Consider the following 27,524-nt stretch of genomic DNA (forward strand, 5'->3'; position numbering starts at 1 on the left):
TCCCAAGGAGGTGAGAAGTGGCTGGCTTAGCTCCTTCCCTCCTATATCCCCTTGCTCAGGGAGTTGAAAAGGATATGGTGAGAAAGTCTTGAATCACTGGTATTTAACTTCTGTGGGAATAAACACGCACAGCTGCCAACATTAATTTTACTTCCAGTCCTTCCGGATCTCGTTCGAGTTCGAAGGACCGTCCACTAGCCACGTGCCACATCAAAAGTCACTTGAAGGGAGCACTCGAAGAAACATCCCTTTGGCTTTCTATGGGATAAAAGGCACGGTATGCTTTGTTGGCAGAAACAAATGGTGCCTTTGACCTTGTAAACCGCGAGACCTGTGCTCAGGGTGTAAGAACTGTAATGCAATCTTCTGGGCACGCTAGAGAGCTTTGTATCACGGTTTGGGGGAAATTGAGGCTACATAGCAATAAGTACACTTTGTATCTTGAGGATTTTCCTGATTTTAAAGAAATTGTCATGTTTTTCAAGTCAATCAAAACGCAGAGTAAAAAAAAAACATCTACCCACACCTATATCCAGGAATTTTCCTTTTTTTTTTTTTTTAATTTAATTTTCAGGTTCTTTCATACCTAGTATTTCCTGAGATGAGATGATGAATAAAATAGTTGTAAGAAGGTGGGTATATGTTACTCTTCTGACTTTACTTCCCCCAGATCAATTTCAAATACCGTTTGTTTAAGTAGGCTCCACACCCAACGTGGGGCTTGAACTCACGACTCGGAGATCAAGAGTCACATGTTCTACTGACTGAGCCAGCCAGGAGGCCCCAGTTTCAAATACCATTTAAAAAAGAAGTTTGGGAAAGATTCTACACTTTATTACGTGTTCTGTGTCCTGGGGAAAAGAGGGAAGGCATCTAGCACATGACGGGGAGTGTCTATGAAATCCCTGAGACCAGTAGTGAGGCGTCTGAATGCAGTGGGGGGATTTGTGGTTTTAATAACACCTTTGAGGTGGAATTCACGTACTAAGAAATTCATCCTTTTAAAATGTATACAATTCAGTGGTTTTTCGTATATTCACAGAGTTGTACGACTATCACAATATCTAATTTTAGGATATTTTTATCGCTCCCAAAAGAAACCCTGTGCCTGTTCCTCAGTTCCCCCAGCAAGCGCTGATCAACTTCCTGTCTCTGTGGATTCACCTGTTCTCAGAGGGGAGGACATACACGATCCAGGTGGCTTGGGAAGATAGTATACTAATAGTAACTCCTTGAGTTTGTACAGCACTTAATGATTTATAAAATGCATTCACAAAGTCACCTATGTATCAATAAATACCACGAAATCAAAAAAAAAAGGGGGGGGCCTGGGTGGCTCAGTCGGTTGAGCGCCTGACGCTTGATCTCAGCTCAGGTCGTGAGCTCGAGCCTCATGTTGGGCTCTGCGCTGGCTAATAAGCAAGAAGGAGCAGCAATGTGAAGGGGCAGAGACAGGACGGCTGGCACAGGACTGGGGCCTGGGAGCCACCGTCCCGTGGGGGAATGCCACATCCTAACACACAGATGAAGTGGGAAGTTGGGGTCGTCAATGCCGGGACCTCTTCTACCCCTCTCATGCCCTCTGCCGTTGAGACTTCTCTGGAATGGAGGGTTGAGGGAATTGCCAGGGTGGAGCTGGGGTCCAAGCACTGCAGGGATGCCAGCACTGCGGGGGCCCTGTCTCCCCCAGGCTTGCACTCCTGGCTTCTGGCACATTCAGCCCCATCTGCTGATGGAGTTGTCCTGGGAGCCCTGCCCCACTGCCCTCAGATTCTTCCCGTCCTATTCCGCCAGTGGCTTCACCCGCCTCCTCCCTACGCTTGCCCCTCCTGGTTCCACAAAACCTCCCCAGTTCCTTGACCCCCATCCAGACTTGGCCTCTCTGCTGTTCCTTCTCATAGCTCCAAGTTCCTCACGGCGCTCAACCTGGCCTGTGGGAATTCACATGTGTGTTACTTAATGGATATGCGTCTTTCCCACGCAGCCTGCACTTCCCTAATGATCTGTGATGAAGGCTCAGGTTTGGGCTTTTGCTTCTTTTAAAATTTCCAATCCGGGGGCGCAGTCAGTTGAGCGTCCAACTCTTGGTTTCAGCTCAGGTTGTGATCTCAGGGTTGTGAGATCGAACCTCACGTTGGGCTCTGTGCTCAGTATGGAGTCTGCTTGGGGATCCTCTCTCTCTCTCCCTCTGCCCCTCCCGCTCATGCTCTCTCTCTCAAATAAGTAAATCTTTATAATTTCCAATCTGTTGTGAAGCAATACGTGGTTCCCCACCAATTCGTATGTTGCAGTCCTAACCCTCAGCACACCTCTGAATGTGACCTGATTGGGAAACAGGTTCATTGCCAGTATGATTAGTGAAGCCGACGTCATCCTGGAGGAGGGTGGCCCCAAGTCCAATAAGACTTCGTCCCTTTAAAAGGGAAATCTGGACGCAGGTACGCACACAGGGAGACCCGTGTGAAGAAGGCGGCAGAGATCCTGGTGAGGCTACCAGAAGCCAGGGAACACCAGAGATGGCCAGCAAGCACCAGACGCCAGAGAGAGGCCTGGAATGGAGTCTCCCTCACCCTCAGAAGAAACCAACCTGCTCTCACATCCATCTCTGACTTCTGGCCTCCTGAACTGTGATATGATAAATTCTGGTTTTTTAAGCCACCCTTGCAAACGAATACCTAGATCTCCTGACTCCGTTTCCATGGGAACGGACCCATTTGGAGACTTAAAGGTTGACACCATCTGGGCTGAGCACCCATGGTGAGTCAGCTGGTCTCCCTCATTCGCGTCAAATTCTTGGCAGTTGAAACACCTAAGATGATTTTTGTCTTTTGATTGAGGTGAAATACACATAACAAAATTCACCCTTTTAAAGTGAGCTGAATCAGCGGCATTTAGTGCATAAATGTTGTGCAACCATCATACTCTGTAGTTCTAGAACATTTCCATCACCCTAAAAGGGAATCCTGTCCCATGAAGCAGCTGCTCCTAGTCCCTCCTCCCTCAGCCCCTGACAATGACTAATTTACTTTCTATGGATTTACCTGTTCTGGACATTTCTTATCAATGGAATCAGACAACATGTGACTTTTTTTTTTTTTTTAAAGATTTTATTTATTTGAGAGACAGAGAGAGAGAAAACACAAGTTGGGGGGAGGGGAGAGGCAGAGGGAGAAGCCGACTCCCTGCTGAGCAGGAAGCCCGGTGCTGGGCTGGATCCCAGGACCCCGGGATCATGACCTGAACCGAAGGCAGACGCTTAACTGACTGAGCCACCCAGGGGCCCCAATATTCGACCTTTTGTGTCTTGGCTTCTTTCACTCAGCACGTTTTCTAGGTTCATCCGAGTAGGAGCATGTCAGAGCTTCACTCCTTTTTATGGCTGAGTCCTATGCTGCTGTATGGATGGGCCACCATTTGCTTATCCGCTCACCCACGGACCAGCCTCTCTCAGGGGTTTTACACAGTGAAGATGCGCGGATTGAATGCAAGAATGGCTGGAAGGCCAGAGGCCGTAGGGGAAGAGGCACAGTGGCCCAGGCTGGCAGGGCCAGGAGCCAGTGGGGAGCGTGGGTGAGGAGGGACGTGGGTGGTGATGGGGGGGAGGGAAGCAAGCTTCCACCGGAGGGGGCGAGCACCTGCGGAGGAGAGCGCAGCTAGGGCTGCTGGTAGGGGAGAGGACAGACCCACGAAGGCTGGGAGCAATCCCAGACATACCGCTCACAAGGAACGGGCTCCTTCACCAGCAGAAGGAGCTGTGCTGGGCTGTGGGCTTCCCGCCTCCGGGGGCTCAGGGCCAGGGCTGACCTGCTCCCCGACTTCAGGCGGCCTGCGGAGCCAGAGGCCCTCAGGGTGGGCTGGGAGCCCGGGAGGGGCAGTCCACCAGACCAACACCCAGACCACAGGAGGTCCTTGGATCCCATCAATGCCCACCTTGCTTCTTTTGGCACTGAGTACTGTCCACCAGCAAACCCACCGTGGATTTTCACAGACACTGGCCGGGACTGGGTACATCGGCTGCGGTCAACCCCAGCGGGGGGTGGGGGGAGCGGGTTCCTCCCCACCTGGGCACCAAGGGCAAGGGAGTGTTGGCCGCACGGGGAGGCCTGTGGGCTGCATGCGGCAGGTGGTGCGAGACGCAGCTGAGCAGGCGGCTTTGGGGAGCGAGTGACCCTCGGCAGACCCACACAGCCCCGTGCTCGGTGTCATGCTCTGCTGTTGCCATTTTAACGTTCTCAGTACATTTTTAAAACTTTATTTTTAATTGTGGTAAAATACGTATGACATAAGATTTACCATTGTAACCACTGTTAAGTGTCCAGTTAGGTGACATTAAGCGCATTCACACTGTCGTGCAGCCACCCCACCCTCCATCTCCAGAACTTTCCATCTCCCCACACGGAGACTCTGTCCGCATGAAGCACAGACTCCCCACCCCCTGCCCAGCCCCGGCTCCCACCCTCTCCTCTCTGTCTCTGTGGACGGGACTCCTCTGGGGACCTCCTGGGAGTGGGGTCCTGCGGGACTGTGTCCTTCTATGTCTGGCTCCTCTCACTGAGCAGTGTCCTCAGGGTCCGTCCACGTCATGGCAGGTGTCAGGATGTCCTTTCTTTTTAAGGCTGAATATATTCCAATGTATGGACATTTTTATCTGAAATATTTTCTTCTAAGTAAACTCTGCACCCAACATGGGGCTTGAACTCATGACCCCGAGATCAAGAGTCGCATGCTCCATCGACTGAGCCAGCCAGGCGCCCCTTATCTGAAATTTTTGAACAAAGCGCATTTTCATTCTGCACTGGGCCTCACAAATTATGTAGCCTGTCCTGCTGGCCACCGTCACATGAAATCCAGCAGAAGAAATCCTTCTAGGCAGCAGACAGCTTGCTTAGTCTCCTCCCCGAAACTCACAAAGGGGAACTCAGTGCCGGGGCACACGATGAAACCCCAATGCACTGCTTTGGGGGAGCACAGAGAAGACCTGGTGACAAACCTTTGAGGGGGCCAGGTATGGGTTGAATTGTGTCCCCTGAAAAATACATGTTGGTGTCCTAACCTGGAGGACCTCAGCATGTGACCTTATTTAGAAACAGGGTCTTCATGGAGGTGATCAAGTTGAAAGTTAAGGTCAATAGGGTGGGTCCTGACCCAATGGACTGAGGTCATAGAAAGGGGCAATTTGGACAGATGGACACACACAGAGGGGAGAGGATGTGAAGGCACAGGGAGATGGCCATGTGACTGGGGTGACATGTCTATAAGCCCCGTAATGTCCCCCTTCCTTTGAGACTCACGCCAGCCTGCAGGATGTCACCAGGGGTGGCTGGGAGGGCCCTGACCTCTCCTTCCCTCTGCCCCATGCCTCCACCGTCCTCACCGACAAGCTGCCACACCTTTCAGTCTGATTCCTGGCTTTTTAGGGATATAACCTGCGTTGGGCAGGGGGGATTAAATGGGCCCGAACAGGAGGGAAGGAGAGGGAAGAAAAGGGGGTGCTTTACACACAATCTCTTTAAAATCAAAACATTTAAGACTGCATCTTCATGTCGTTGAAGGGTTTAAAAATAACTTGCCAAACACTGACATTTTTTTTTCTGGGGTCACAAAAGCAGATGAGTGGAATGTTTTAAGATTTTTTAAAAATTACCAGAAAAAAAAAAAAATCAAAGCCTTCTGACAAAGCAGATTTAAGGTTTGTGCTTCCGTGCTTCTGTGGGTCTGGGCCCCTGATGCCTCCAGGCTGGCGTCTTCCACCTCTGATCAGGTCTCTCCGGACGGCCTCATCTTCCACCAGTGGTCCACGCAGGACTCCGATCCCTCCACCTCGGACACATCCCTTTCTAAGAGTCCCTTTATTTGGTCACTTCTGCTTTTCACCTGGAACTGCTGCGGTGCGGTCCATTTGTCCCTGTGAGTGCACATGCCACGGATGCCCTGTGAAAACCCTTGCGATGGACCTGCCCGCTCCCAGCCCTCGGCCTGTCCAAACATCGGCGGAGAGGCGGACGCGCTCAGCAGGGGAGGGACGGAGGCACCAGTCGCCCCTTCACCGCGCGGGTGGCCTCGGCCCTTGAGGCCTCCACCGCCTGCCTCAGCCCAGCTTGCTGGGGAGGCCTGTGAACCTCGAAGAGACAGACACACCGCGCTGCAGCCCCCCCCCGCCCCCTGCCCTGGGGAAAGGCAGCGTGCACACCAACCCTGCCTTCGGAGCGTCTGCCCCAGAGCCTCTAGTTCGAGCACGTGTGACTCTCCTCGGGCACCCTGGGCTTCTGAGGGGCCCCTGTGGGAAGTTTCCGGTTGCCACGAGTTGTGTGTGTCAAGTCAGACCGTCCCCACCACGCCGTCCACATCTGGTGACGATCCACACAGCGGTTTCCTCGGGACGCGGCAATTTTATTTACGTGGATGAAGGAGAATGCTTGCATTCACTCGTAGAGAAAAACTGGCTTTAGCTGAGACAGCATGTCCTCCCACCCTGGATTCCAGAGTCTTTCCTGTGGGGCCTCTGGTGGTTTCCGGAGCTCCAGGCCCTGCACAGACTGTTTCTGGGACCTCATTCTCACAAAACTAAGGAGCCCGCCAAACCTAGGATGCTCTATACCAAACTGGTTTAAAAAAAACAAACAAACACTGGAAGACATCTCTTCTCTAACCGGCTAAGCTTCGGTTATATCATCTGTAAAATGGGTACGTGAACAACACTCAAGAGTAACACCGCCCTCACAGGGATGTGCCCATAAAGGGCAGTAAAGTACTCTGTAAAGCGAACAGCAAGACTCGTGACTAACAGGAGCTACAACTGCCCGCCCGCCACCACCTTCTAGCAACAAAACCGGTCCCTGCTCAGCCAGCTCCCACTCAGACGCCACTCCCCCAAGGGCCCTCCCCTGCGGCCGCACCCGCCCGGCTCTCGGATCACCTGCACCGGCTGGGGGTCTTCTGGCTGGTTCTTCCTGACCTCTGCCAGGCCCTAGCACGTGGAGGAAAGCAAGGTGTGCACTTGGGATAAATGTGCCAGGCCAGCTTTAACTGTGCTGCAGGACTGCCGTGTGGCTTCCCAAAGCTGGTGGGGTGGAAAGCCCGGGGCTCTGCCACTGGTCAGGGGCTCAAAGCGCCGGGCCACCACCAGCTGTCCTGCTCTGAGTGGGCTCCAGGCCAACGGCAGAGGTAAGGGGTCAGTTCACGGTGCCCCCACAGCCCCCACCCTCATGTCACAACTCGGATCTTATTATTAAACACAAACCGCAGTTTCCCAGACAACAGTGGTGTCTGTGATTTTCTCCCTTCTCTTCTGGAAATCCTTTCAAATTGTGCCAAGATATTACTGAGGTTAAACAAAAAAAACACAAAATTCAAAGACAAAGGGATGCAGGCATTAGGCCCTTGGAAACGTAACCTTGAATGGATAAACGAAAGCAGCTCAACAGGAGACCATCTGGTGGCAAGAGAATCCCCCCCTCTGCCTTGCACACAGGGCTCAGTCTCTCGGGGCTCCACAGTCTGGGGTGAGGGGGAATGTGGGGTGAAGGGGGCTGGTAGTCTCCGTTGAAGCACACTTCTGGCATCACTGGGGGCGCTCATGAGAAATGCAGACTCTCTGGTCCCCCCAGACCTGCTGACGCCGAGAGTCTGCTTCTAAACGAGGCTCCTGGAGGAGGTGGACCCACGCTCTGTTCCAGGAAGCCCTGCTGTCCAACACATGGAGAAGGACTGACACCCAGATCCCTTTTCTCCTTGGTGCCTGGGACTGCCGGCACACGAGAGGCTGCCCAGGGGCCCCAGGAGCCCCAGCTGGAGATCCCGAGCCGGCCCCTGGGTCAGAGCACCCGAGGGACACCCAAGGAGCCCCCCCTGCTGGAGTGCCACCCTGCCTCCCCAGCTGGTACCAGACCGTACTTCTACAAGGGAACCCGTGGGGCGTTTAGCCACATCTGGCAAAGAGGGAGATGGGTGGCTGTTATGGACCCCCATTTCACAGAGGGGGAAACTGAGGCCCAGAGAGTCACTGGCTTGCCTGCACTGCACACTGGGGAGTGGGCGGAACCAGGACTCGAACCGAATACTCTGACCCTAAGACCCCTGTGCTCCGTTGTGCCCCAGTGAGTCAGAACTCACTCTCATCACCAAAGGAGATTAGCATCAGAAGATACTCAGAACGGCCACAGGGCTCAGGTGTGGGGAGCAGTTGGAGAGGCAAAACCCAGGGACAACGCAGGAAGCCCACAAACCTCTGAGAGAAGAGAAGCGAGGCCTCTGGGTCTCCCTGGGGAGGGGGCTGGCTTGTGAGGACGTCCAGATGAGGGGTGCATCTGGGCAGAGGCAGTGGGTCACAGAGCATGTCCTGGTGCCTTCCCCTTTCCACCCTGGGGTTGGGCTGTCCCAGGGCTCTGTGGCCTGGCACACAGGGGACAGCTTGGCAGAAGGCAGCTGCTTACCTAGGCAGGAGAAAGTCACCTGCAGTCCTGGCCGGCGCTGTACTCTCAGCTTGGCTGCTTACAATTACACACCATCACCCCTACACCACCACATCTCAATGAGCCCACTTCATTTATTACCAAAATATCACAGAATTCCAGTCATAGTTAACATACAGCATTTAACACAAACCTGATCCCTGTGGAAAGATCTAAGTATTTGGACAATCGAGTCATTTGGAACCGTAAGTAACACCCCAAACCGATATCACTCCGTACTCCAAAAATACGCTTTGAGAGCTTTGGAAACTGAATTAAAATGTCTACACAGCTATGAACAATTGTTTAATAAAACTTTTTCATGTTTCCATTACATGTAAATATATCAATTTGGCATCTCTATAAAAACTCTGAAAATGGTGCAAAAGTTTCATTCTCTTTGAGAAAGCCATTGACAAAAAATATTCACACTTCACTAAAATTTTGAAAAATGGTCTTCTTTCAAAGCTTCTTTATTAATCTGAAATCTTCTGGATTATCAAAATCTAGGTTTGCTTTTTCCTCCTAAAACACTAAAGAACATTTATTCACAAGGATAAAAAGGCAAATGGGGAGATGGAAAACTGAGAAGGGCTTTTTTTTTTTTTCCCTGAAAATAATAAAAAAGAGCTAGTTACATAAGCATCCTCAAAAGAACACAATGGGATTCATTTTATTGTTGACTTTTGGACAGCAGTGTCATACTTTATTGAAAACAAACCCATGTAAAAACAAAGTTAAAATGAAAAATGGTACCTGAAAAATAAATTATTTTATATAAAACAAATCAATAACTTAAAACACACTAATATACAAAACGTCTACCCATCTACTATACAACATGGGAACCAGCTGGTCAAGCGCCCCGCCCCCCAGAGCAAGTCACTGGAAACGGAACAGTACACGGTAAAGAGGTGGCCCCAACCAACGGACAAGCCTTCTCTCCTGGTGGAATGCAATAGAGTCCTCTCAAAGCCGCTGCTCGAGCCGTCGGTTAACCTAAACTTAGGTCCCTGCGGTGATGTACAAATAATTTTTCTTTTCTTTTTTTTTTTTAACGACCAAGCGGAAACCTGAAAACTAGGTCACCAAAAGGCTGTGGGAAAATGTACGATACAATCATTAGAAGTCAGAGGCAAATCAAAAGGTTTGGAAGTGTGAACCCTGCTGGAGGTCTGGGATTCAGGTTCTACCGCTATCGTCAGCAAGGGTCAATCATCAATGCCACTCAACAGAAAGCACTTGGGACTTCAGTTGGGGGCTGGGCCTGGGAATCTGATGGACAGCGGGAGGTGCTTCCTGAGGAGCTGCCTCAGGTCCCAGAGGTGCCATAGGTCCTGGGAAGGTGGCAGGGATTTCACAGGGAGGGCTTGGGGAGGGGGGTGGCTGGGGAACATAGACCTTTGGCAGCTTATTCTTACTCTCTCTTACCCAACCCAGGAAGGCTGCAAAAAGCACAGAGAAATAAAATCAGGTTGAATCAGATGTGAAATGGAACAGCTGGGTGACGTTAACTTTGATTTTCAAGGCCGACAGCAGACTTGGGGTCGGTCAACGGCCCTAGTTTGGAGGCAAACCAGGGCGAGTTATTGCCAGTAACCGTCTTCGGATTCACCTACTTGTCTGATCCAGCAGGGCCGCCCCCCCCCCCCCCCCAGCTGCCAGCTCAGAAAGCACCAGCTCCCTCCAGCAGCACGGGTCAGACCCTGGACGCTGGGTTTCCAGCACGAACACCAAGTGCAGACTCTCAGAGGTTAAGGCAGCTGCCCTTGGAAAGGGAAGGACTCACCTTCAGGGAACAAAGAAGGTGGAGCCCACCCAGCACCATCCGCCTACAGGCCAGGAAAGCCCGTCTCGCAGCTACTCTGGCAAGATGGTGGCGGGCTGGGGTGGGGGTGGGGGTGGGGGTCCCAGTCACAGGACGTGCGACTAGAGGCACAGCCAGCGCAGAAAACCACAGCTTGGCATAGTACAATGAAAAACTAAAGAAGGGCAGAGCCAAGGCGTGAAGAGTGAGTAATAATTCAACTGGAACCAGGTTCACAAATTTGGAGTTTCTCAGCAAACAACTATCAGGGGATGTTAGGCAGGCCAAAAGAAAATCCAGTCAAAGCCTCTTTGGTATTTATGTACCAAACCAAACTTTCGATAAATTAACATTATCTACTCTTTAATTCTTTTTTTTTCATCAAAATTCCCAAATAAAAAGGAGAGCACTCATTTTGTGAAATACAAATATGATCGACCTATGTAAAAAACTTTTATAAAACAGTTTTCTTTTGGATTGTGACTTTTAAAAAATGGGATCTTCCTTTTTGCAAACAAGCCTGGAGGAGAGAGAATGAACTCGATGGACACAGGGCCAGCACCTGGTACGTCCCTGGGAGCGCCAGTTGCTTTGCAGGGTTAAGTAACACGTCAAAAGCGAAAGCCTTCCACACACTTGCAAATTCACACTCCCAAAGCAACGCGCTGGGGTTTTAGCCAGAAAGGCTGTTCAGAGCGGAGCCTGTGTAAAAGGAGGATTTTACTGAGCTGAGCAACCTCAGGCAACTCTCGAAGGCTCATCCCCTCCTCTGTGCCAGCATCAGAGTGATCAATGCGGTTCGGATAACCGGGCGGGGAGGGAGGGAGCGGCGGTGCTGGCTCCGAGCCCGTCATTTCACGGTTTATGCTTCCGACAGAATTCAAGGAAGACACGGCACGCTAGTGAGGGCAGGCAGGAATGTGTGTCAAGGAAGAGACCTAATGGGAATCCATCTTCACTGAGGAGACACCGGCCCAAGGCTAGCACAAGCCGAAAGGCATATTCTTCCAGGGGAACGTCCTGGTCTGTGGTGCAGAGCGCTCTGGGGCAGACAGAGCAGGGGGGCCCCTCTCCTGTGTCACATCCAGGCCGACGGGCCTTGGCTCTGGGCTCCAGGAGGAGGCACGTAAGCGGGCTTTGACTTAGGATCTGGAAACTTCCGCTGGAGGAGGGGGCGGGGGGTGGGGTGGGGGTTCCTTCATGGAACGTGGCCAACTCACGAGAAGGCCTCAAGGTATGAACTTGGCCCCTTCGGTGGGAAAACAGCATGACAACATCTCAAGTTGGGGAGGATAATGCAAGCAGTTGGCAGCCCCTCGACGAAGTCTGAGGGAAACGGGGCTGGGACAGGCAGCCTCAAATGGTCCGGGGGCGTCTCAGAACACTGACCTGCTCTGGACAAGGCTGTGCCCAATTTTTTTTCCACTTAAATAAATAAATAAATAGGTAGGTAGATAAATAGATAAATAATACCACAATTCCATGATATCGATCAACTAAAACTGCCTATTGTTATGTGTTTTAGTCTTATGTCAAGGCTAAAAACTGCTGGTACTAAGTTCTCCTGTTTTTGATTCTCTCTAAACGCTAGATATTTATAAAAGTCAGATCACACTCCTGAGGAGTTGCCCGGAGGTCTGGCCCTGCCACTTCTCAAACTCTCTCTCTCTCTCTCTCTCAGACTCTCCCTACTGGCTCCCCCGTTTTAAAAAACGCCATCTGTGACTGCACACTCCTACGTCACAGACCTGTAAATGCTTTGTCTCGAGGCAAGTCTTTGTTTCTTAAGATCTTTTATAAATCCTCCCTGAATGCTGGCCGTCTGGACCTTACCTAGCCAAAAAGAAAGAAAAGGTAAAATAAAAAACAAAACAAAATTCGAGCAAAACAAAATCAAATTTAATGGTCTTAAATGCAAAAGTAAAAACAAACAAAAAACACAAAAAAGCAAAAGAAAATTAACAGAACAGAACAACCCAGAATGTCAAGGCAGTTATGAAGAGAACTTGGGAGGGTTAATCTTTAAAACTACAAATCAAAGGTTTTTTTTTTTTGTTTTTTTTTGTTTTTTTTTTTTGTTGTTAATAGATAACTGGCAAGAAGTAAGTACTTTTCTGCTGAGTGTTCATACGAAAGCAAAGTTTCAAAACAAAATCCGACTAAAATAGGAACAAGTCTAGCGCTCACGAGAAGGGATGCGAGAAATACAATGCTCAAATGTTTCTGTGTTCTTAAAATATAGAGCGATCTTAGGCATTCGAGCTGTGTGAACTGCTCTGGGAAAAGTGGAGAAATGATTGGGAACACCAGCGCCCGGTGTGCGGGGCACCGTGCATGCAACGTGTGCACAGAAATTCGGGATGTCAGAGGATCAGCAGCACGTCTTCAGGCGCGCCTGGAGTTAGGTCTGACTCTGGAATCTACTGGAGTTTCCCTGAAACTCTTTGGTCCGTTCCCACTGGCGCCTGGGCTTGCGAAACCTGTGCGTGTCCTTCTCTGGAGGGCCCGGCGCGGCCCGGCGTGCGGCCCCCCCTCCCCGGTGGCGCCCCCCCCATCGGATGGCACCGCTGCAGAGCCCCGGGGCTGAGTGAGCAGGAGTGGCAATGGCACCTGCTGGGGAAAGCAATTTCCTGTCAACCAAAGCAGAAATCGCTTAAAATGTTGAAGCGGTTGAGAAAACGCACACTCAGCATCTGTCTAACATCTTTAGTTTGAAAACTAAAACTAAAAAGTTTTTTTTTTTTTTTTATATCCAGTTTGTGGAGACACCGAATGAAACGAGTGTTAGACAGTCTTAGAAGTTAAAGCATGCTTCAGGTTCACCACCGTCCCGAGGGACTGGTTAGTCAATGCAGTCTACTTAGATTTCTGTTTAATATATATTTTAAAGGAAATAACTTAAGAAACTTAAATTGGTCTAACATTGTGGGATTTCAAACATTTGAACATGTCGGTTGCATCCCAGAGTATAAAAACCTTTTCACTTCTCATTTAGACTAAGACAAACACTTGTGAAAATTGGCGCAAAATGAGTTGTACACTAACAAAAAAGTTTCAACTTCTTCACTCTTAATTATCTATTCCGTACAAAAAAAAAAAAAGCATGAGCGAGTTATTTGTGGGACTTATTGGTTTTGAAGGAAACCTGTAAGATTTTGTCCCCCAGGCGGTAGCCGTTCAGACTTGCTATGGCCATGGCGGCTTCTTCATAGTTTGTCATGGTCACAAAGCCAAAGCCTTTGCACTTGTTGGTGTTGAAGTCGCGAATCACTTTCACATTGGTGACTGCCCCAAAGGGGCCAAACATCTGCCAGAGGATCCCCTCATCGGCGTCCTGCCCGAGGTTGTAGATGAAGATGCACCAGCCCGAAGACGCGTTGCCCGGGACATTGACACCAGAAAGCCCACTCATGTGATCTACACCCATAGGGGAGAACCTAGCAAACAGAGAGCACAGCATGCAGGTCAAGGTCATGCAGGCTGGTGTGCCGATGCAGGGGTGGGGGCACGGCTCGGGCAAGGCTGGCACACCCCCATCAGTCACAAACAGGAATTCAATGGGGGGGGCTGCTCCCTGCTCTGCAGAGAGTTGACCCTGAGGAGAGACACTTGTCGCCTGCAGAGGGGCAGAGCTTCAACCAGCTTCCCTCGGAGTGATGGCCTGTTGGTGACCAGCTGCTCCCTTCAGCCCTTCTATCGCTGGGGGGAGGGGGGTCCTGTTTAGTCATTCCTGGGCTTCCCACATTTAAAGGATGGAAGCTTCTCCACGTCCTCCTAGGTGTTGTTACACCCTCAGATCTCCCTAGAGGAAACTCACTCTTCACACCCTATGTCTCTGTATGTGTGTACGTGTTTGGCTGGTGGCCGGGGGGGGGAGGGGGGGGATTTTCTTTCTTTCTTCCCCCCGCCCCCAAACGTTGTACCCTGCCCTCATCTTGATTGCCCCTGTCAGAGGGGTCCCAGGTGAGCACACCCCTGCGAAGGGCCAATGCAGGGCACCGGGAATTCCTTCCCATGGCTCCAGGCCACCTTCCGCTGCCGGCTCACAGCATGCCAGAAGGGCCAGGGGCAGAAGTGATGGCCGTGAACTGCAAGTCCACCAAGCTCTACCAAAAATGTGGGACCCTTTCCAAAACAATGCTTTCAGTTGCATAAAAAATAAGCCTTCTACAAACGTGTGGCCATTGCAACAGAATTAAGGGAGATGATAAAGTTGTTGCTGAAGCCACATGGCCCTCTAAAGGTTTCAGAAAAATGGACTTCGGGTCAGTTTAAGAATATCTGAGTGTGATACAGCATCCGTGGGGCCAAGAAGCATGACCTGCTCTAAAATAAAATCGGGCTTTGAGCTGTGGTGCTGACCCAGGGGTGAGCAGGTGCCTTTAAGAGCCATTCAACAGATTCATTCTTTTGACAGACATGAGACAAGAGTGACCAGCTCCCCAGGTGCAGCCTGCTTATCCAGACATTCTTTTCAATGAGGGTTTGGAAGAATCAAGACATGACTGGCTGTGGCTTTGAATGTACAAAAATCTTGTAAACAGCCTGCACCGGGATGCCTGAGTTGGTTAAATGACTCAGCTGGCTTGTTAGTGGACTTGACTCTGTCTGGAACAGTGATCACAATGTCACTGAAGTGGGGGTGAGAAAAAGCACCCTTGTATCTGTGTGACAGTAAGCCAAGCTAGTTTTCAATGAAAACTGGAAAAAGGACCTCGTCCCCTGCCCCAGTTTTGTGGGAAATCAAACATGAGCCCGAGTTATGACAGTTAACCTGAATCTTCATGTACCTGTTGTACTGAAAGTAACCTGATGCCTCATTCCTATTAATTAGCATTAGTTGGTTTTTCTCCAGCTCATTGGAGTTGGTTTCTTTCATCCTGACCACCATGAAACCCACCTTCCCATTCTTTTCTCTGATGGTACAAAGGAGAGCTGAACCTTCCTTTATTTGGGAGGCTTCCTGCTGTGAGAAGACCTGGCTGCAAACTCTCTCCCTGGCTGGGCCTCTCTTCCTCTTACTGAGTCCGCCTTCTGGTGGCAGGTCTTCCCTCCCACCTCCCCGGCCACCCATGCTGCCCTCTGGCTCTTCTCACTGTGAACCACTCTGGTTGTCGAGACCCCTTTTCCTGCCCGGCCAGCAGTTCTGGCTGCTCTGGTCCTCTTTCTTTGCTGTTCCTTGTTCCTGTGACCAGAGCCCCTCCCCGCCCTTCCCTGGCTGGCTGGTTACTGGGAACCCGCTGCATGCGGCTGTCCATGCATCCCACCTGATCAGCAGTGACACAGACTGTGTTCGCTGACCTTCAAAAATGGATTGAGCTCACTTCCGCCCCAAGACACTGCCCCTCCCTTTGTCCTTAAACTAGAAAAGCCAACGAGGGAAGGCCAGCTTTGGAACCTGAGCCGAGTTGAGAACTCTGCATTACTACGTGCTGAAAATAGTGCCTCCCCAAATGGCCTCTGTGCCGACGAGCAGGGTTTTACCCAACCTCACCGCTTAAAACAAAGATGGGAAACCTGCGAAGTCATAGAGAAAAAGGTCCCTAACCTACCTGAGATAAACCCTCATGCCACTGCTATAGGTTTCGACAAAAACAAAACCAAGGGGCCCGTCCATCAGGACTGCCGCTACTTAGGAGACGGGACACCCCCGACTTGGGAGCCCAAGCTGCGGACTCTCATTGTCTGTTCTACAAGATCCTGGCAACTGGAGTCATTTTCAGTCTGGAAAGATGAAGCAATGTCGGAAAACCGTTTGCTTCCCGGACGGGGCTTTTAATCAGAAGCCATGTGATACTTGGAGATCCAAACAAACCCATGGGGAGGTGGAGGAGCAAGGGCTCCCTGCACGCTGGGGAGCGGGACAGCTCTCACCTCTGCACGCCTGAGGCTGCGTCTTCCCGCTTTTACACTCACAGCCCCGCTCAGGTCACCAGACGCCGTACCCTGGAGTGCTGTGCACTCTCCCCTCCCGGGGCTGGCTGGAGACCAAACCACCTTTCTGGTTCCACTTCTGACGAGACTCGGATGGAAACAAACCATCCTTTCCCACAGATACCTTCTGATGGAGGTGGGGGCCTGGAGACACGCAGTGACTCCGACCAGCCTCACGGGCCCAGTGGGCCTCGGGGAGCAGAGCTGGGCTGGTGAGAGCGCCGCCTCCCGACCCACCTGAATCTCTGCGCCTGGTGGTGAACGGGGCCTCCGAACCGTCTGGCGGGCGAGTGGTACAGCTGGGAGAGCAGCGCCACGTTTTTGTTCTGGTTGGGGTTAGCTGCAAACTTCACTGTAATGGGCTCGGAGGAACCTGGGGGTTTATGACCATTGAAACTGGTAATTGCCTCTTCTGCCTCCGACCGTTTGTCAAACCGGATAAACGCAACCCCTCTGGACAAACCTTTTTAACAAACCAACAGAAACGGAGTTAGGGGGGAAAAGCAATGATTTTTAAAACTGAAAAGCAAAAGTCAAGTCAGTCAGTCTGCTGTGCTTCAAATCGGATGCTACCTTCATGAGGCAAACAAAAATTAAACCTATATACGGAAATGAATGAATTTAAAAAAACATTGACCGATAAAAGATTAACGTTTCAGAATTCCTTCTGAGCTGCAGCAGCAGCTAGTCTCTGCCGAACAATATCCTGCTGACAGATCTCCCAAACAGACACTCAAACCTCTTTCTCAAAACAAGCCATGTGGGAAGAGACGCCACCCGCCATCGCTCCTTCCACGCCAGGTGCCCATGGAAGTGCAGGTGAGCGGCCGGGCCGAGAAGCAGGGCAGGCGGGCGACGAGGTCAGGTCTGAGGGGGCCCTCCCTGCACTCCGCACTGCCCCACCCGCCCCACCTGTCCTGCCAGCAGGTCCCGGGAGTGGCCGCTGTGAACAAGGAGTGATGGTGGGTCCTTTGCAGGCTGTCTCCTTCCCCGTCATCCCCAGAGGGCACGGAGTCCTAGTAAACAAGCCTCACCCCGCAGCCCTTTGCTCCTGCCCTCACCTCACTCACCTTTTGGATGCTGCATTCTAAGGTCCCTGCCTCGGGCCCACTCCACAACCGTCCTGCTCCTGCATGGGAAGGCCCAGGGCCCCCTGTCCTGGCCTCCAGCTGCCTCGGGAAGGCACTGTCTCTTGCTACCTAGACCGAGCCAGCTGAAGTCAAGCCTTGGGTCCCTGACGTAACCCAATCTCTCGACAGAGCAAGAATGTGGACCGGGACCAGGCTGCCTGAGATCCAAGGCGCAACTGCTAAAGGCGGTGTCTGGTCTGGAATGAGTGTTAGACTTAGCAAACCGGGCAGAAGGGGGCTCAGCCATGCTCCACCCTGATCCGTCTACATTCTAGGCCTGGGAGGAATGAGAACTGTCCCCTGCAGAACTTGACAAATGGGGTGTGGTTGGGGTGAGGGAATGTGGAGCTGTAGAAGAGGACCGGCTCCCTCTCTGGGGAGAAGAAAAAGGGGGTCGAGTGTGAAGGTCAAAGTGCAGTGGAGAGGGGACAGCCAAGGGCCAGTCGGAGTGTGATGTCATGGCAGGAGTCATGGATGTGTACTGGGGTGGTAGTGGGGGATGGGGGGAGGGACTGGTAGACAGCCCTATCCCAGACACTCATCTCGACTGCCAGTCACAGCCTGTCTGAAGTCGCATTTTCTTCTCCAGACAAAGGCCTTCAGCATGCAGTGAATGACAATTATTAAAAAGCAGGACAGCCCAGGCCACCAGCTACGTGAGCACACCAGATGTCCCCCAGGCAGCTCCCACTTCCCGCACCTTTCCTCACCCCTTCCCACAGAGTCCCACCAACTGCCCCACAATGGGCACAGGGTGAGGGTCTCCCCACTGGCCCAAAGGCCACAGAGGGGCACAGAGAGACTCAGATATGCCAGGGGGATGCCGAAGTGACAAGTGTCACTGAGAGGCACAGTTGCCCACTCTGGGCTTAGAATCCCATGCCTGCCTTGGATGCACCACTTGGGCCCCATTCGAGCAACCAGACAGCAGCCAGGGACCCTCGGGCCAAGGATTCTTTGTTTACAGCTGTAACATACCGTGGACACTCCACGGTGAGTCTGAAAGCACATACCCCAGCTCTTCCAACCGGGAAACTCCCCCTCCTGGCGGCCCCCCAGCACAGCACCCCGGGAGACCACACAGCTGCTCCTAGGGGCCCCAAGGCCGCCTCCACCTTGGCTCCATGACTGTTGAAATATAAATTTAAAATTCACACAGCCAGAAACACTGAATTAGTGAGAACAGACCCGGCAATTCACATGTGTACCAAGAAAATTCTAGAGTCTGAGCTCATTTTCCAGTTTCAGTTCAGAAGGAGCACCTAAAACCACACACTCAACATACACTGTTTTTATTGGCTGAACAGCATGAACGGCAGCTTTGACAGCCGGACGCCTGGATGGAGAGTCACCCTTAGGCCAACATGACCGACAGCCGTAGCTGGCTGGCTCCTGCAGAAAGCCGCCTTCAGGGAGCCGGTTCCGTTCTACAGATAAGGACCTTGCCATCACGCAAAGAGCGAATGTGTGTGCAGCTGTGGTATCCCTGTTCAGTTTTGTAAAATGACTTTCAAATGGAAACTGCCCAAGTGAAATGAAGAGAACCCAAGAAAGAGAAAGTTAGTGTAAGGGAAAACACGTTCACTAAATGATCTGATGAACATACACCTTTTGAAGGGGGCCCTGTGCTGGTTTTTTTCCTCTAGTGTTTTCAGAATCAAGAGCAGATATCAATGAAAGGCACGATTTCCAAATGAGTAAACTATAAAGTTCACAATTAAACTGGGTAAGAAGGCAAAGAAAATTTAAAAATTAAGTTCTGTCAACAAAGAAGGTTAAGCTTTCTCAAGAGAGCTGCCCCCTGCCTTCCGTGCTACAAGGCCCATCACATGGAGGCCAACTGGACACGCAAACCTGCCAACCACACTGTTCTCTGCTCCGGCCCCTCGGGGCTCCCTGGGTGCCGGCAGAGAAGCCCCGCTGGGTGGCCCCCTCTGGAGTAGAGGAGGGAATGGAAACCTACAGTCCTGGGGGCTCACCTTTCTAACTCTCCAATGTAACAGCCTGGGCTAGGGCAGGACTGTGCACAGGGGGCTCCCTCCCCCCCACCCTTCGCAAGGATTCTGAAGACAGTCCCCTCCTCTGAAGCGGCAGAGGCTTGTGGGATGAATGCGAGAGAGTGAAGCTCCCATGGATGCCACACTGAATTCACAGCCGAGCCTGGAGCCCTCCAATCCTGAGGTCCCCCCCCCAAGAGACAGCAGTCTTACAGAGGAAAAGGAGACAAAATGGCCCACAAATGGCTGAAGGGAACTGTCTGCGGAAGTGACCTCTCTCAGGGTGGCAGGAGCCCCTGGGGAAAGCCAGGTGGCCGGGGCAGGGGTGTTCTTGGAGAGAGCCAGCTCCGCTCAGTCATGCTGGGCTGGACAGAGACGAGCAGAGGCAAAGCAGGACGTGTGGCATGAGGAAAAGGAGGGCCATGGAAGCAGAACGTGGGCCAGCACGGTCATGCCATCCAGGTCCCCAGGCAGCCCACACAGGTGGGCCTGGGGATAAACACGTGCACAGACCAGCCGACTGGATTGTTCTCTCTCAACTGGCACTTGAAGGTAAAAGGGGAGCTTTAGGGACCACAGGAAACTGTCCTGGTGCCGATCAGGGGGGCTTGATACCGAGTAAATGGGATCCTTACCCCACCCCATCCCACCCCTACCCCACGGCAAAGGTGCAGAACAGAGGCCGTGGTGGGGTCCTAGTTCCTCCAGCATAGCCTGGCATCAGAGCAGGTGTCTGCACCAGGCACAGGGCTACCCAGAGCTCCTGTGAAATGCCAGCGAGCTGCATGTGTGGACCACACTCCAGAAGGCCCTCCTCCCCCTCCGGCCCTGGGACCCAACCTGTCCACTCCTCTCCAGGCCAGGCCTTAGCCTAGCACTACAGCCCAGGCAGCAGGGCCAGCATATGAGGAGCTAAGCTTCCACAGAGGGGGTGGGGGAAGGGAGGGCAGGTGGCCAGGCCACCTACCCCAAAGCACACAGCTCAGGGGGACACAGGAAAATGTGTGCACACCTCCACCCCCACCTGTCACAGGCCAGGAAGGCCCAGCCCACCTGCTCTCTGGGATCTCCTGGGGGTGCTGCTGGTCTCTTGGAAGGGAGGTCACCTCGGAATTAGGACTTCCTGTGACCAAACTACCCAGGGTTTGCTTTAATACCACAGCCAAGGGGGTGGTGAACACACTGTGTTGGAAGAACATGAAAATCAACCGCAGAGAATTCCAATGGCTTTGTTGAGCTCCACGAGCAAAAATCTTCCTTGCCAGTGTGTCAGCAGGTTCCCACTCGTGGAGGGAATAGAACTGAGGGTCTTAAAGCAGGCGCGGCCCAAGCTCACCGCTCCCCACACAGCGCCACGCACAGGGCTGGGCAGCGGACGTCCCGACTCCAGTCCCTAGGCCGCACGGTAAGGACCGGCACCAGCCTCCTGCACAGGGCTGCTCCCCGGGGGCGGGGGTGTCCTCAGCTCAGCTGTGCCTCACTGCCTCCGGCAAAGCCCAGAGCCCACGCTGCTAAGCTCCTGGGCTGAAACGACCTAAGAGGGGCTGGTGAAGGGGCCAGGATCGTCAGGGAGGGGAATTACTGCCTTGAGCTCTCTGAGCTTTGAATGTGCTACCCAAGGAGGGGAGGGCAGGGGGGAACGGGCATCCAAATCATGGAGACTGGAGACCGGATCCTCAGAAAGAGCCACCCTGTGGCTCAGTGAAAAGTGGGAACTCTGGATCGTGAGTGAAGACTGTCCCACACTGCACACCACGTGCCTGCAAGAAGAGCAGCAGTGAATGATTGACCGGTGGCCTTTCCAACCCATTCACAAGCCAGGCCGGGACATTTGGGTGCTTGAAGGAAGGGGCCAGGATCACTTGGTATTTTCACCATAACATGCTGGCCTAACACAGGGGCGGTTTTACTACCATTTTTACCTCTCCAGCCTCGTAAAACAAAAGCCAAGGTCTTCTCATTTGGATTCTGTCCTCCCCAGGGGAATAACTATGGCCCCGAAACTCAAGCAGCAGCCTGTCTTCCTGGAAACTCTGGCCCCCGCCGAGAGGAGACCCGCAGCCCGCATCCGGGCCACCCACTGTACCTGTGGTCTGATCCACAAGGACCCGGGAGTTGATGATTCGCCCAAACCGAGAGAACATGTCCTCCACGTCCTTCTGGGTCATGGTCCGCGGGAGCCCACTGATGTACAGGTTGGCGTCTTTGATGACCTCTGAGCTCGGGCGAGCATACGACACCTTGAAGATAAAACCACTTTCTGCGGTTAGGGCAGGTGTGCGGCCAAAGCATCGGGGGGTGGGGTTAACTTTTCAGGCAAGAAAAAGCCACCCTTCTGGTGAGAAACCATGCCAACACTCATTACCTGCGGCGGTACGTGCGAGCAGCTCACCTGGGCCGAGCAGCGAGCCAGATGGACACCCCCTAGCATTTTCTCGCCTAGATTTTACACTCCACGGGGAGCCAGACGTATTCCAAGTTCTCAAAGCCAAGAGACTGAGGGCCCACAGCTGGCAGCAGACAGGGCCACCACTCAACCCAGCTGTCTCTCCTACCGTGGCCGCACCCTCTCTGACAGTGAGCAGCCTGGGGACAGGACCCAGTGCTGCCTGCGAGGAGCCTTCGAAGGGCAGTGGCTCTAGAGCTGGGCGCCACCGGAAGGGCGCCACCCACCTACCCGCAGGCCAACTTGCCACCGGAGCCCAGAGGCGACTCAGGGCTGCTGGGGGAGCCTGCAGTCCAACACTCGAGTGTTCGATATTAAATGACTCCATGGGTCTTTGTTTTGGGTCTTTGTTTTGTAAAACTGAAGAAAGCCTGCAAGGAACTTCTGCAGCGGCTTCGATAAAGTGGTCTGTGTGTGCCCTGGAGCGGGGAGGCTTCAGGGGCCAGCGGCCAGGCAGGCCCTTCATGCTTTCCCAGGTCAGGGCCACCACCGTGGCTGGCCAGGAGGAGGGATGGGACTGAGGCCACACCCCTGTTGGGAAGGAGCAGCTGGGACAGGGCCCCTCTGTCTGCAAAGGGGAGGCCTGGAGACAAGGGCCTTGATCACACCTGAGTGTCAGAACCGAGTCTGAACGAGTTAGGAGGCTGGGAAATGAGGAAACTGGGAAGGGGGCTCTGGAAGGGTGGGGGACTTGGACCTATGCCAAATAATGTGCTGAGGGTCACAAAGCTGAGAGGACAAGGAGCCTGAAACCATAACCCAGGAGCAGACACAACCTTTCAGGTGTCACTGGGCAGCACGAGGCCACACACAACAGGTGTGTTTTCACCACAACACTCAGGCCTGCCAGGAGGGGCACAGGTGTGGTTCCTCGGGCCGAGCACACACGCACCCCTTCCTTCATGTGCTTGCTGACTCCGAACCCACGTCATGCCCTAAGAGGGGACGACAGACACAACCTTTGCCAGCAGAGCAGAAAGCAGTCCAGCAGGCAATGGAGAAGGAGAGAGAAATCGTGTGTGTGGTCAGAGCCCAGCTTCCCCGCCCAGAGGCGCCAAGGATCATGGAGGCTGGACGTCAGATGAGAATGAAACACAAGTGGCCCTGACTAGAAGGATGCCCCAGGGCACCAGGTCCCGTCAGGGGCTGGTGCCCTCCAAGCAAGTAGTGCTGCACAAGCTGCACATTTCCTGGAAGTTTCCCTGTGCTGTGTCCAGGCCCGAGGCACCTTGGTTAGGCCTACAGTACAGGAACGCTGTGGTCACTCAGTGATACATCCAAGGCCTGGGGCAGACGTGGCATTGTCCCCTGAGATAGAGGCCACCCTGGCCTGCAGGGACTCCCCAGCACCCTTCCCCACTGAGGTGGTGGCTGGCCAGTTCACTGGAGCTTGGTCACACTCCTCGACTTCCAAAGAATGGTGCGTCAACGCTCTCTTACACATCTGGGCCTAAATTCTCCGGGTCTGCATCAACCAGCCTACAGAACCCACCCCCATTCAAACCCTTGCCAGATGGCTGTCCCATTTTACCAAAGGCCCCAGGCAGTGGCGTTGTTTCGGGCAGGAGGGCTAAAAGGGGAAGGCAGGCCTGCCAGGACTCTGGCTGCTCTGTGCTGGGTCCACAGGGAGTGCCTCCCAGAACTGTCTGGTCTGGCCTTTGCAGATTTGCCTGGATGGGGCTGCATCTGGGCTCTGCCCCTGGCTTTTAATGAAGGACACAGTGGCAAAGAGCATCTCCAAACCAAGACCCTGGCCCCGGTGAAGCGGCGTGGAGGTTGGTACGGACTATGATCGTCCCCTGATGAAGTCCCAGAGGGAAGATGCCTTTGACGGCCAAACGCGCTTCGACTCCTTTCAACAACAGGTTCTTCAGGGCCCATGGCAACCACCGTAGCTTTCCTTCTCTTCAACCACTATCAAGTTCAGAGTCAGGTCAGCATCCAAGGAGACTGCACCAGAACACCTAGCACCCGGTAAGCTCCATGACACAAGGTCCAGAACCTCTTTCCTCAGCTCTCGGTATCACCGGCTCCTTCGCCCCACGCAGATCTTTTCCTGTCACGTTCTCCAGAAACCTTCCTACGAAGGGCTGAACACATTCATATGTCGCAGTGCTAACCCCCAGCACTGCAGAATGTGACCTTATTGGGAAAGAGGGTCGTCGCAGATGTCATTCATGAAGATGAGGTCACACCAGAGCAGGGTGGGCCTCAAACCCAATAACTGCGTCCTCAGCAAAAAGGAGGAGACTGGCCAGAGACGCACACAGGCTCAATGCCATGTGAAGATGAAGGCAGACGTCCGGGTGAGGCTTCCCTGAGCCCAGAAGCGCCAGAGATGGCCAGCGACCCCCAAGCCAGGGGAGCACCCGGGATGGATTCTCCCTCACGGCCCAGGAAGGAACCAACCTGCCCACACCTTGATCTCGGACTTACGGCCTCCAGAACCGTGAGAACAAATTTCAGTTGTTTGACCCTCCCCAACCACACAAACACCATTTGTGGTGCTTTGTGGTGGCAGCCCTGAGAAACTCCACTTCCCCGACCACCTGATTGGCCATGGAGCCCCTCCGCCCACAAGCAGTGCCCAGCCCCCCTCCCCTGGGGAAGTTTCTCCACTGCATGCATCTTGATCTGACATACTCTCCCTCTTACGTATTTAACCGTGTAGAACACTCGATGAGGGCAAAACTTTCGTGTTTGCTGTGGTATCCCCAGCACCTAGGACAGATGCAGGTGGACAGGAAGCAGGCAGCGAGCCACCGCTGAACGAGGGGACAAAAGCAGTTGCTGTTACTACTACTAACGCCTGCCTACCTGCACCGCCGTCTCCCGGGCTCTGTTCACAGCTCGTCAGAGCATACCGTTCTGGTTCCCGGTGTTTATCTCCCACGCTGAGCCGGGGAAGCGGCCTGGCAGTGGGGTGTCAAGCGCCCAGAGCCACAGCACCTGTTTCAAACCCTGGCTTTGCCCCTCTCTACCTCTGGACCTTGGGAGACCTGTCACTACTCGAAACATCAGCTTCTTCAAGCCTAAATTGGGGATCATCTCTCCCAGGCTGTGGTGAGGAAAACGGAGACAAGGTAAGGAAGGACCTGGCCCACTATAAGCCCTCGACAGGTGTTGGCCAGGAAATGACACAGGACTGGCGCCTGTGCCCCACTCAGCCTGTCGCCTCCGCACACGCCCCCTCACTGGGGTTGCCTGTGCTGTTGTTACAGGGCACAGGGACAGGGAGACTCCTCACTCCCTACTCGGATCAACGAATGACATTAGAACCAAAGGGGACAGAGCGAACGCTGGTGAGGTCCAGGGCACAGCCAGGTGAGCTGTGGGGTGCGGGACCTCAGAGCCTGGGGGGCAGATGAGCCTTTGGAAAGGTCCTGCCTTCGTGGTGAGAAGTGGGGCTTCAACCTTGGGGATAACCTGCAGTTGCCACAACGTGCCGGCCACTGAGTCTCCTCCAGCGTGGCCACCCTTGCCTTCTGCCCCACCACAAGAGGCATACTTTGGCCCCTGCAGACACCTCTGCCGAGGACCCCCCCGTGTCCCCACCCTGGCCCTCACTACCCCTAACTCCTCATCCCCCAGATCTCAACTCTGACTTTCTTGAGGGAACCTCTCTGGTGCTCCCCAAGTTGGGAGAAGGCCATCCCAGGTACGATCAGATAGTGGTCTCAGAATTAACATCTGTGTTAACAAGCGGGCTATCTGAGGGCAGCCATGGGCCATGGAACCCAGCACCAGGCAGAGGACGTGGCCCCTAGAACATACTTGTTGTATAACGATGAATTTTCTGCATCTATTTGAATAACTGTCTGCTCTCCTGGCATCTGCAAACATTTTCTAAATGCAGAAGATAATTCCTAACAGACTGGGAGCTTTGGGCTGAGAATAAACAACCTGGAGCTGGTGGAGAGGAACCAGTAACCTGACATGTGGAAAGGCCGTAATATGTGGTTTCCTTCATCAGCCCCCACAGGGGAAGGCCCCTCTCAGAGTCTGAGCTAGCCACAGAGATACGTGGGCTGCGCTCCTGTCCTCAGGGAGCACACGATAGGGTCTATGTGCACACAGGCCCAGGAAGTCTGCTGAGGAGTGTTTCCGTGGGTCTGGGGATGATTAAACCACTGAGCAATCCATATCATGAACAGTTCAACAGCAGACACGGAACAGCGCCCTCAACAGCCAGACTGTAAGACTCCCCTAGCAGATGGGAATACGGGCTCCCAGGGCCACCCCGAAGTGTGACTTGGGAGGCCCAAGCTGCAACCCTGGGAACCTTTATTATACAAGCACCCCACATGGTTCTGATGCCCAGGGGAGCTTGAGAAGCCCAGCCATGGTAGAGGTCCCAAGAGGGACCTTTGTGGGCACCCACATGAATCAGAGTGATGGGAGATGGGGTGGGAGGATCTGGCAGGTCCACCAAAGGCTGAGAGAGGGCAGTCTCATTCCGAGTGGCTTCCTGTCGAGGGAGACCATGCAGGCAGGCACGGTGCCTGCCAAGCTGCCGCAGGAAGCTAGGTCAAGGGACCAGCCTGGGGCAATGGGAGGACACATATTCTAAAGGAAGGCTCAGTAGGGAGTAAAGGTCAGGAACACACAAAGTTAGTCCCAGATTGGGTCTGGAGCTGCCCAGGATCACAGAAGCCTGCAAACAGACACTTGGGGATGGGGATGGGGAGGAGGCAGGGCTTGGGGCTGAGAAAAGGAGGGGGTGGTAAGTGAGAGCAGGCTGAGAAGAACACGAAGCCATCCTGTGAGGCCTGGAGGACTTGCCAACTCCTCCCAGGAAGCTGCCACAGCCCTTGAATTGGGAGTGACTGTGGTGGCGTTCAGCCTGAGCCACCCCCTCCCCCCCGATCCCCCCAGCCGGCTGCGCTGCCCGGCTCCTTGCTTCGCTCAAGCCACTGGTCAATACGAAGCCACCCCACAGAACGTCCCCTGGCCCTCTACCTCTGCCACGCGTGACTTTCAGATCTTTGGGGTATGATCTGAACATGTGTGTGCACATGCACGTATACACACACAGGCCCCGCCACGAAGGCAGAGAACTCATCTGTTCTCTGTCTGACACCCAGCAGGGGCTCCGTAAACACCTGCCGGACGGATGAGTGACCCAGCTGGGATGGGGCAGGGAGGGCGAGGCTGCACAAACACTTGCTCGGCACGAGGACGGCACACCCTGGGCCCGGGAGGGGACTGCCCTCACGTAAGTGCCCTTCCTGGTGACCGTCCCTTTGCTCGTAGAGCTGAGGTGGCTGAGAGGAACCAGCACGGTCCAGGGCGGTCCCTGCCCAACACGTGTCTGACAGGCACTGCTTCAGCTCCATCAGACGCCCCCAAAGCACCAGGGCTCTGAGGAGTGGTCCCCTCAAGAGTGATGATGAAGTAAGGGGAGACCCCTCAGCCGGGTGAGGTAAGGGGAGGTCGCTCACCCAGGCCAGGGCCAAGGTGGCGACGGCAGCTCTTTACCTTAATGGTTTTTGACTGGAGCCGCAGGCCATTCAGGGTGTTGATCGCTCTCTCCGCATCCTTGGCAGTCACGTAGTTCACAAAGCCGTAGCCCAAGCTGTGCCCTGTGTGGGAGAACACGTGCACAATGGTCAACCGGCCGAGAGCCAGGGATGGTGAACAGGACGATGACCAACTGGGCTCAGGAGGACGAGGTTGCAAAAAGCCATGGCCTCTGGGAAGTGGGCTCAGAGACCGGTGGTCACGATCTATACTGGTTTTTTGTTACACCTTTTGGCAAAC

At 53.4% G+C, this 27,524-nt stretch overlaps 1 protein-coding gene across 1 annotated transcript in view; it reads right to left on the reverse strand.

Moving 5' to 3' along the window:
• Positions 1-12,134: 12,134 nt before the first annotated feature.
• The window catches only part of ELAVL1 (ELAV like RNA binding protein 1), a 37,569-nt gene continuing 22,179 nt past the window's right edge, over positions 12,135-27,524 (reverse strand). The window contains exons 3-6 of the mRNA XM_036066037.2: positions 27,243-27,346; positions 21,405-21,558; positions 16,429-16,654; positions 12,135-13,694 (exon numbers count right to left, since the gene is read on the reverse strand). Coding sequence (XP_035921930.1) covers positions 13,370-13,694; positions 16,429-16,654; positions 21,405-21,558; positions 27,243-27,346 — 809 coding nt within the window. The 3' untranslated portion in view covers positions 12,135-13,369. The remainder of the gene's footprint in view (positions 13,695-16,428; positions 16,655-21,404; positions 21,559-27,242; positions 27,347-27,524) is intronic.

The sequence above is a fragment of the Halichoerus grypus genome, chromosome 1 (assembly GCF_964656455.1).
Source record: "Halichoerus grypus chromosome 1, mHalGry1.hap1.1, whole genome shotgun sequence".
NCBI lineage: Eukaryota > Metazoa > Chordata > Mammalia > Carnivora > Phocidae > Halichoerus > Halichoerus grypus.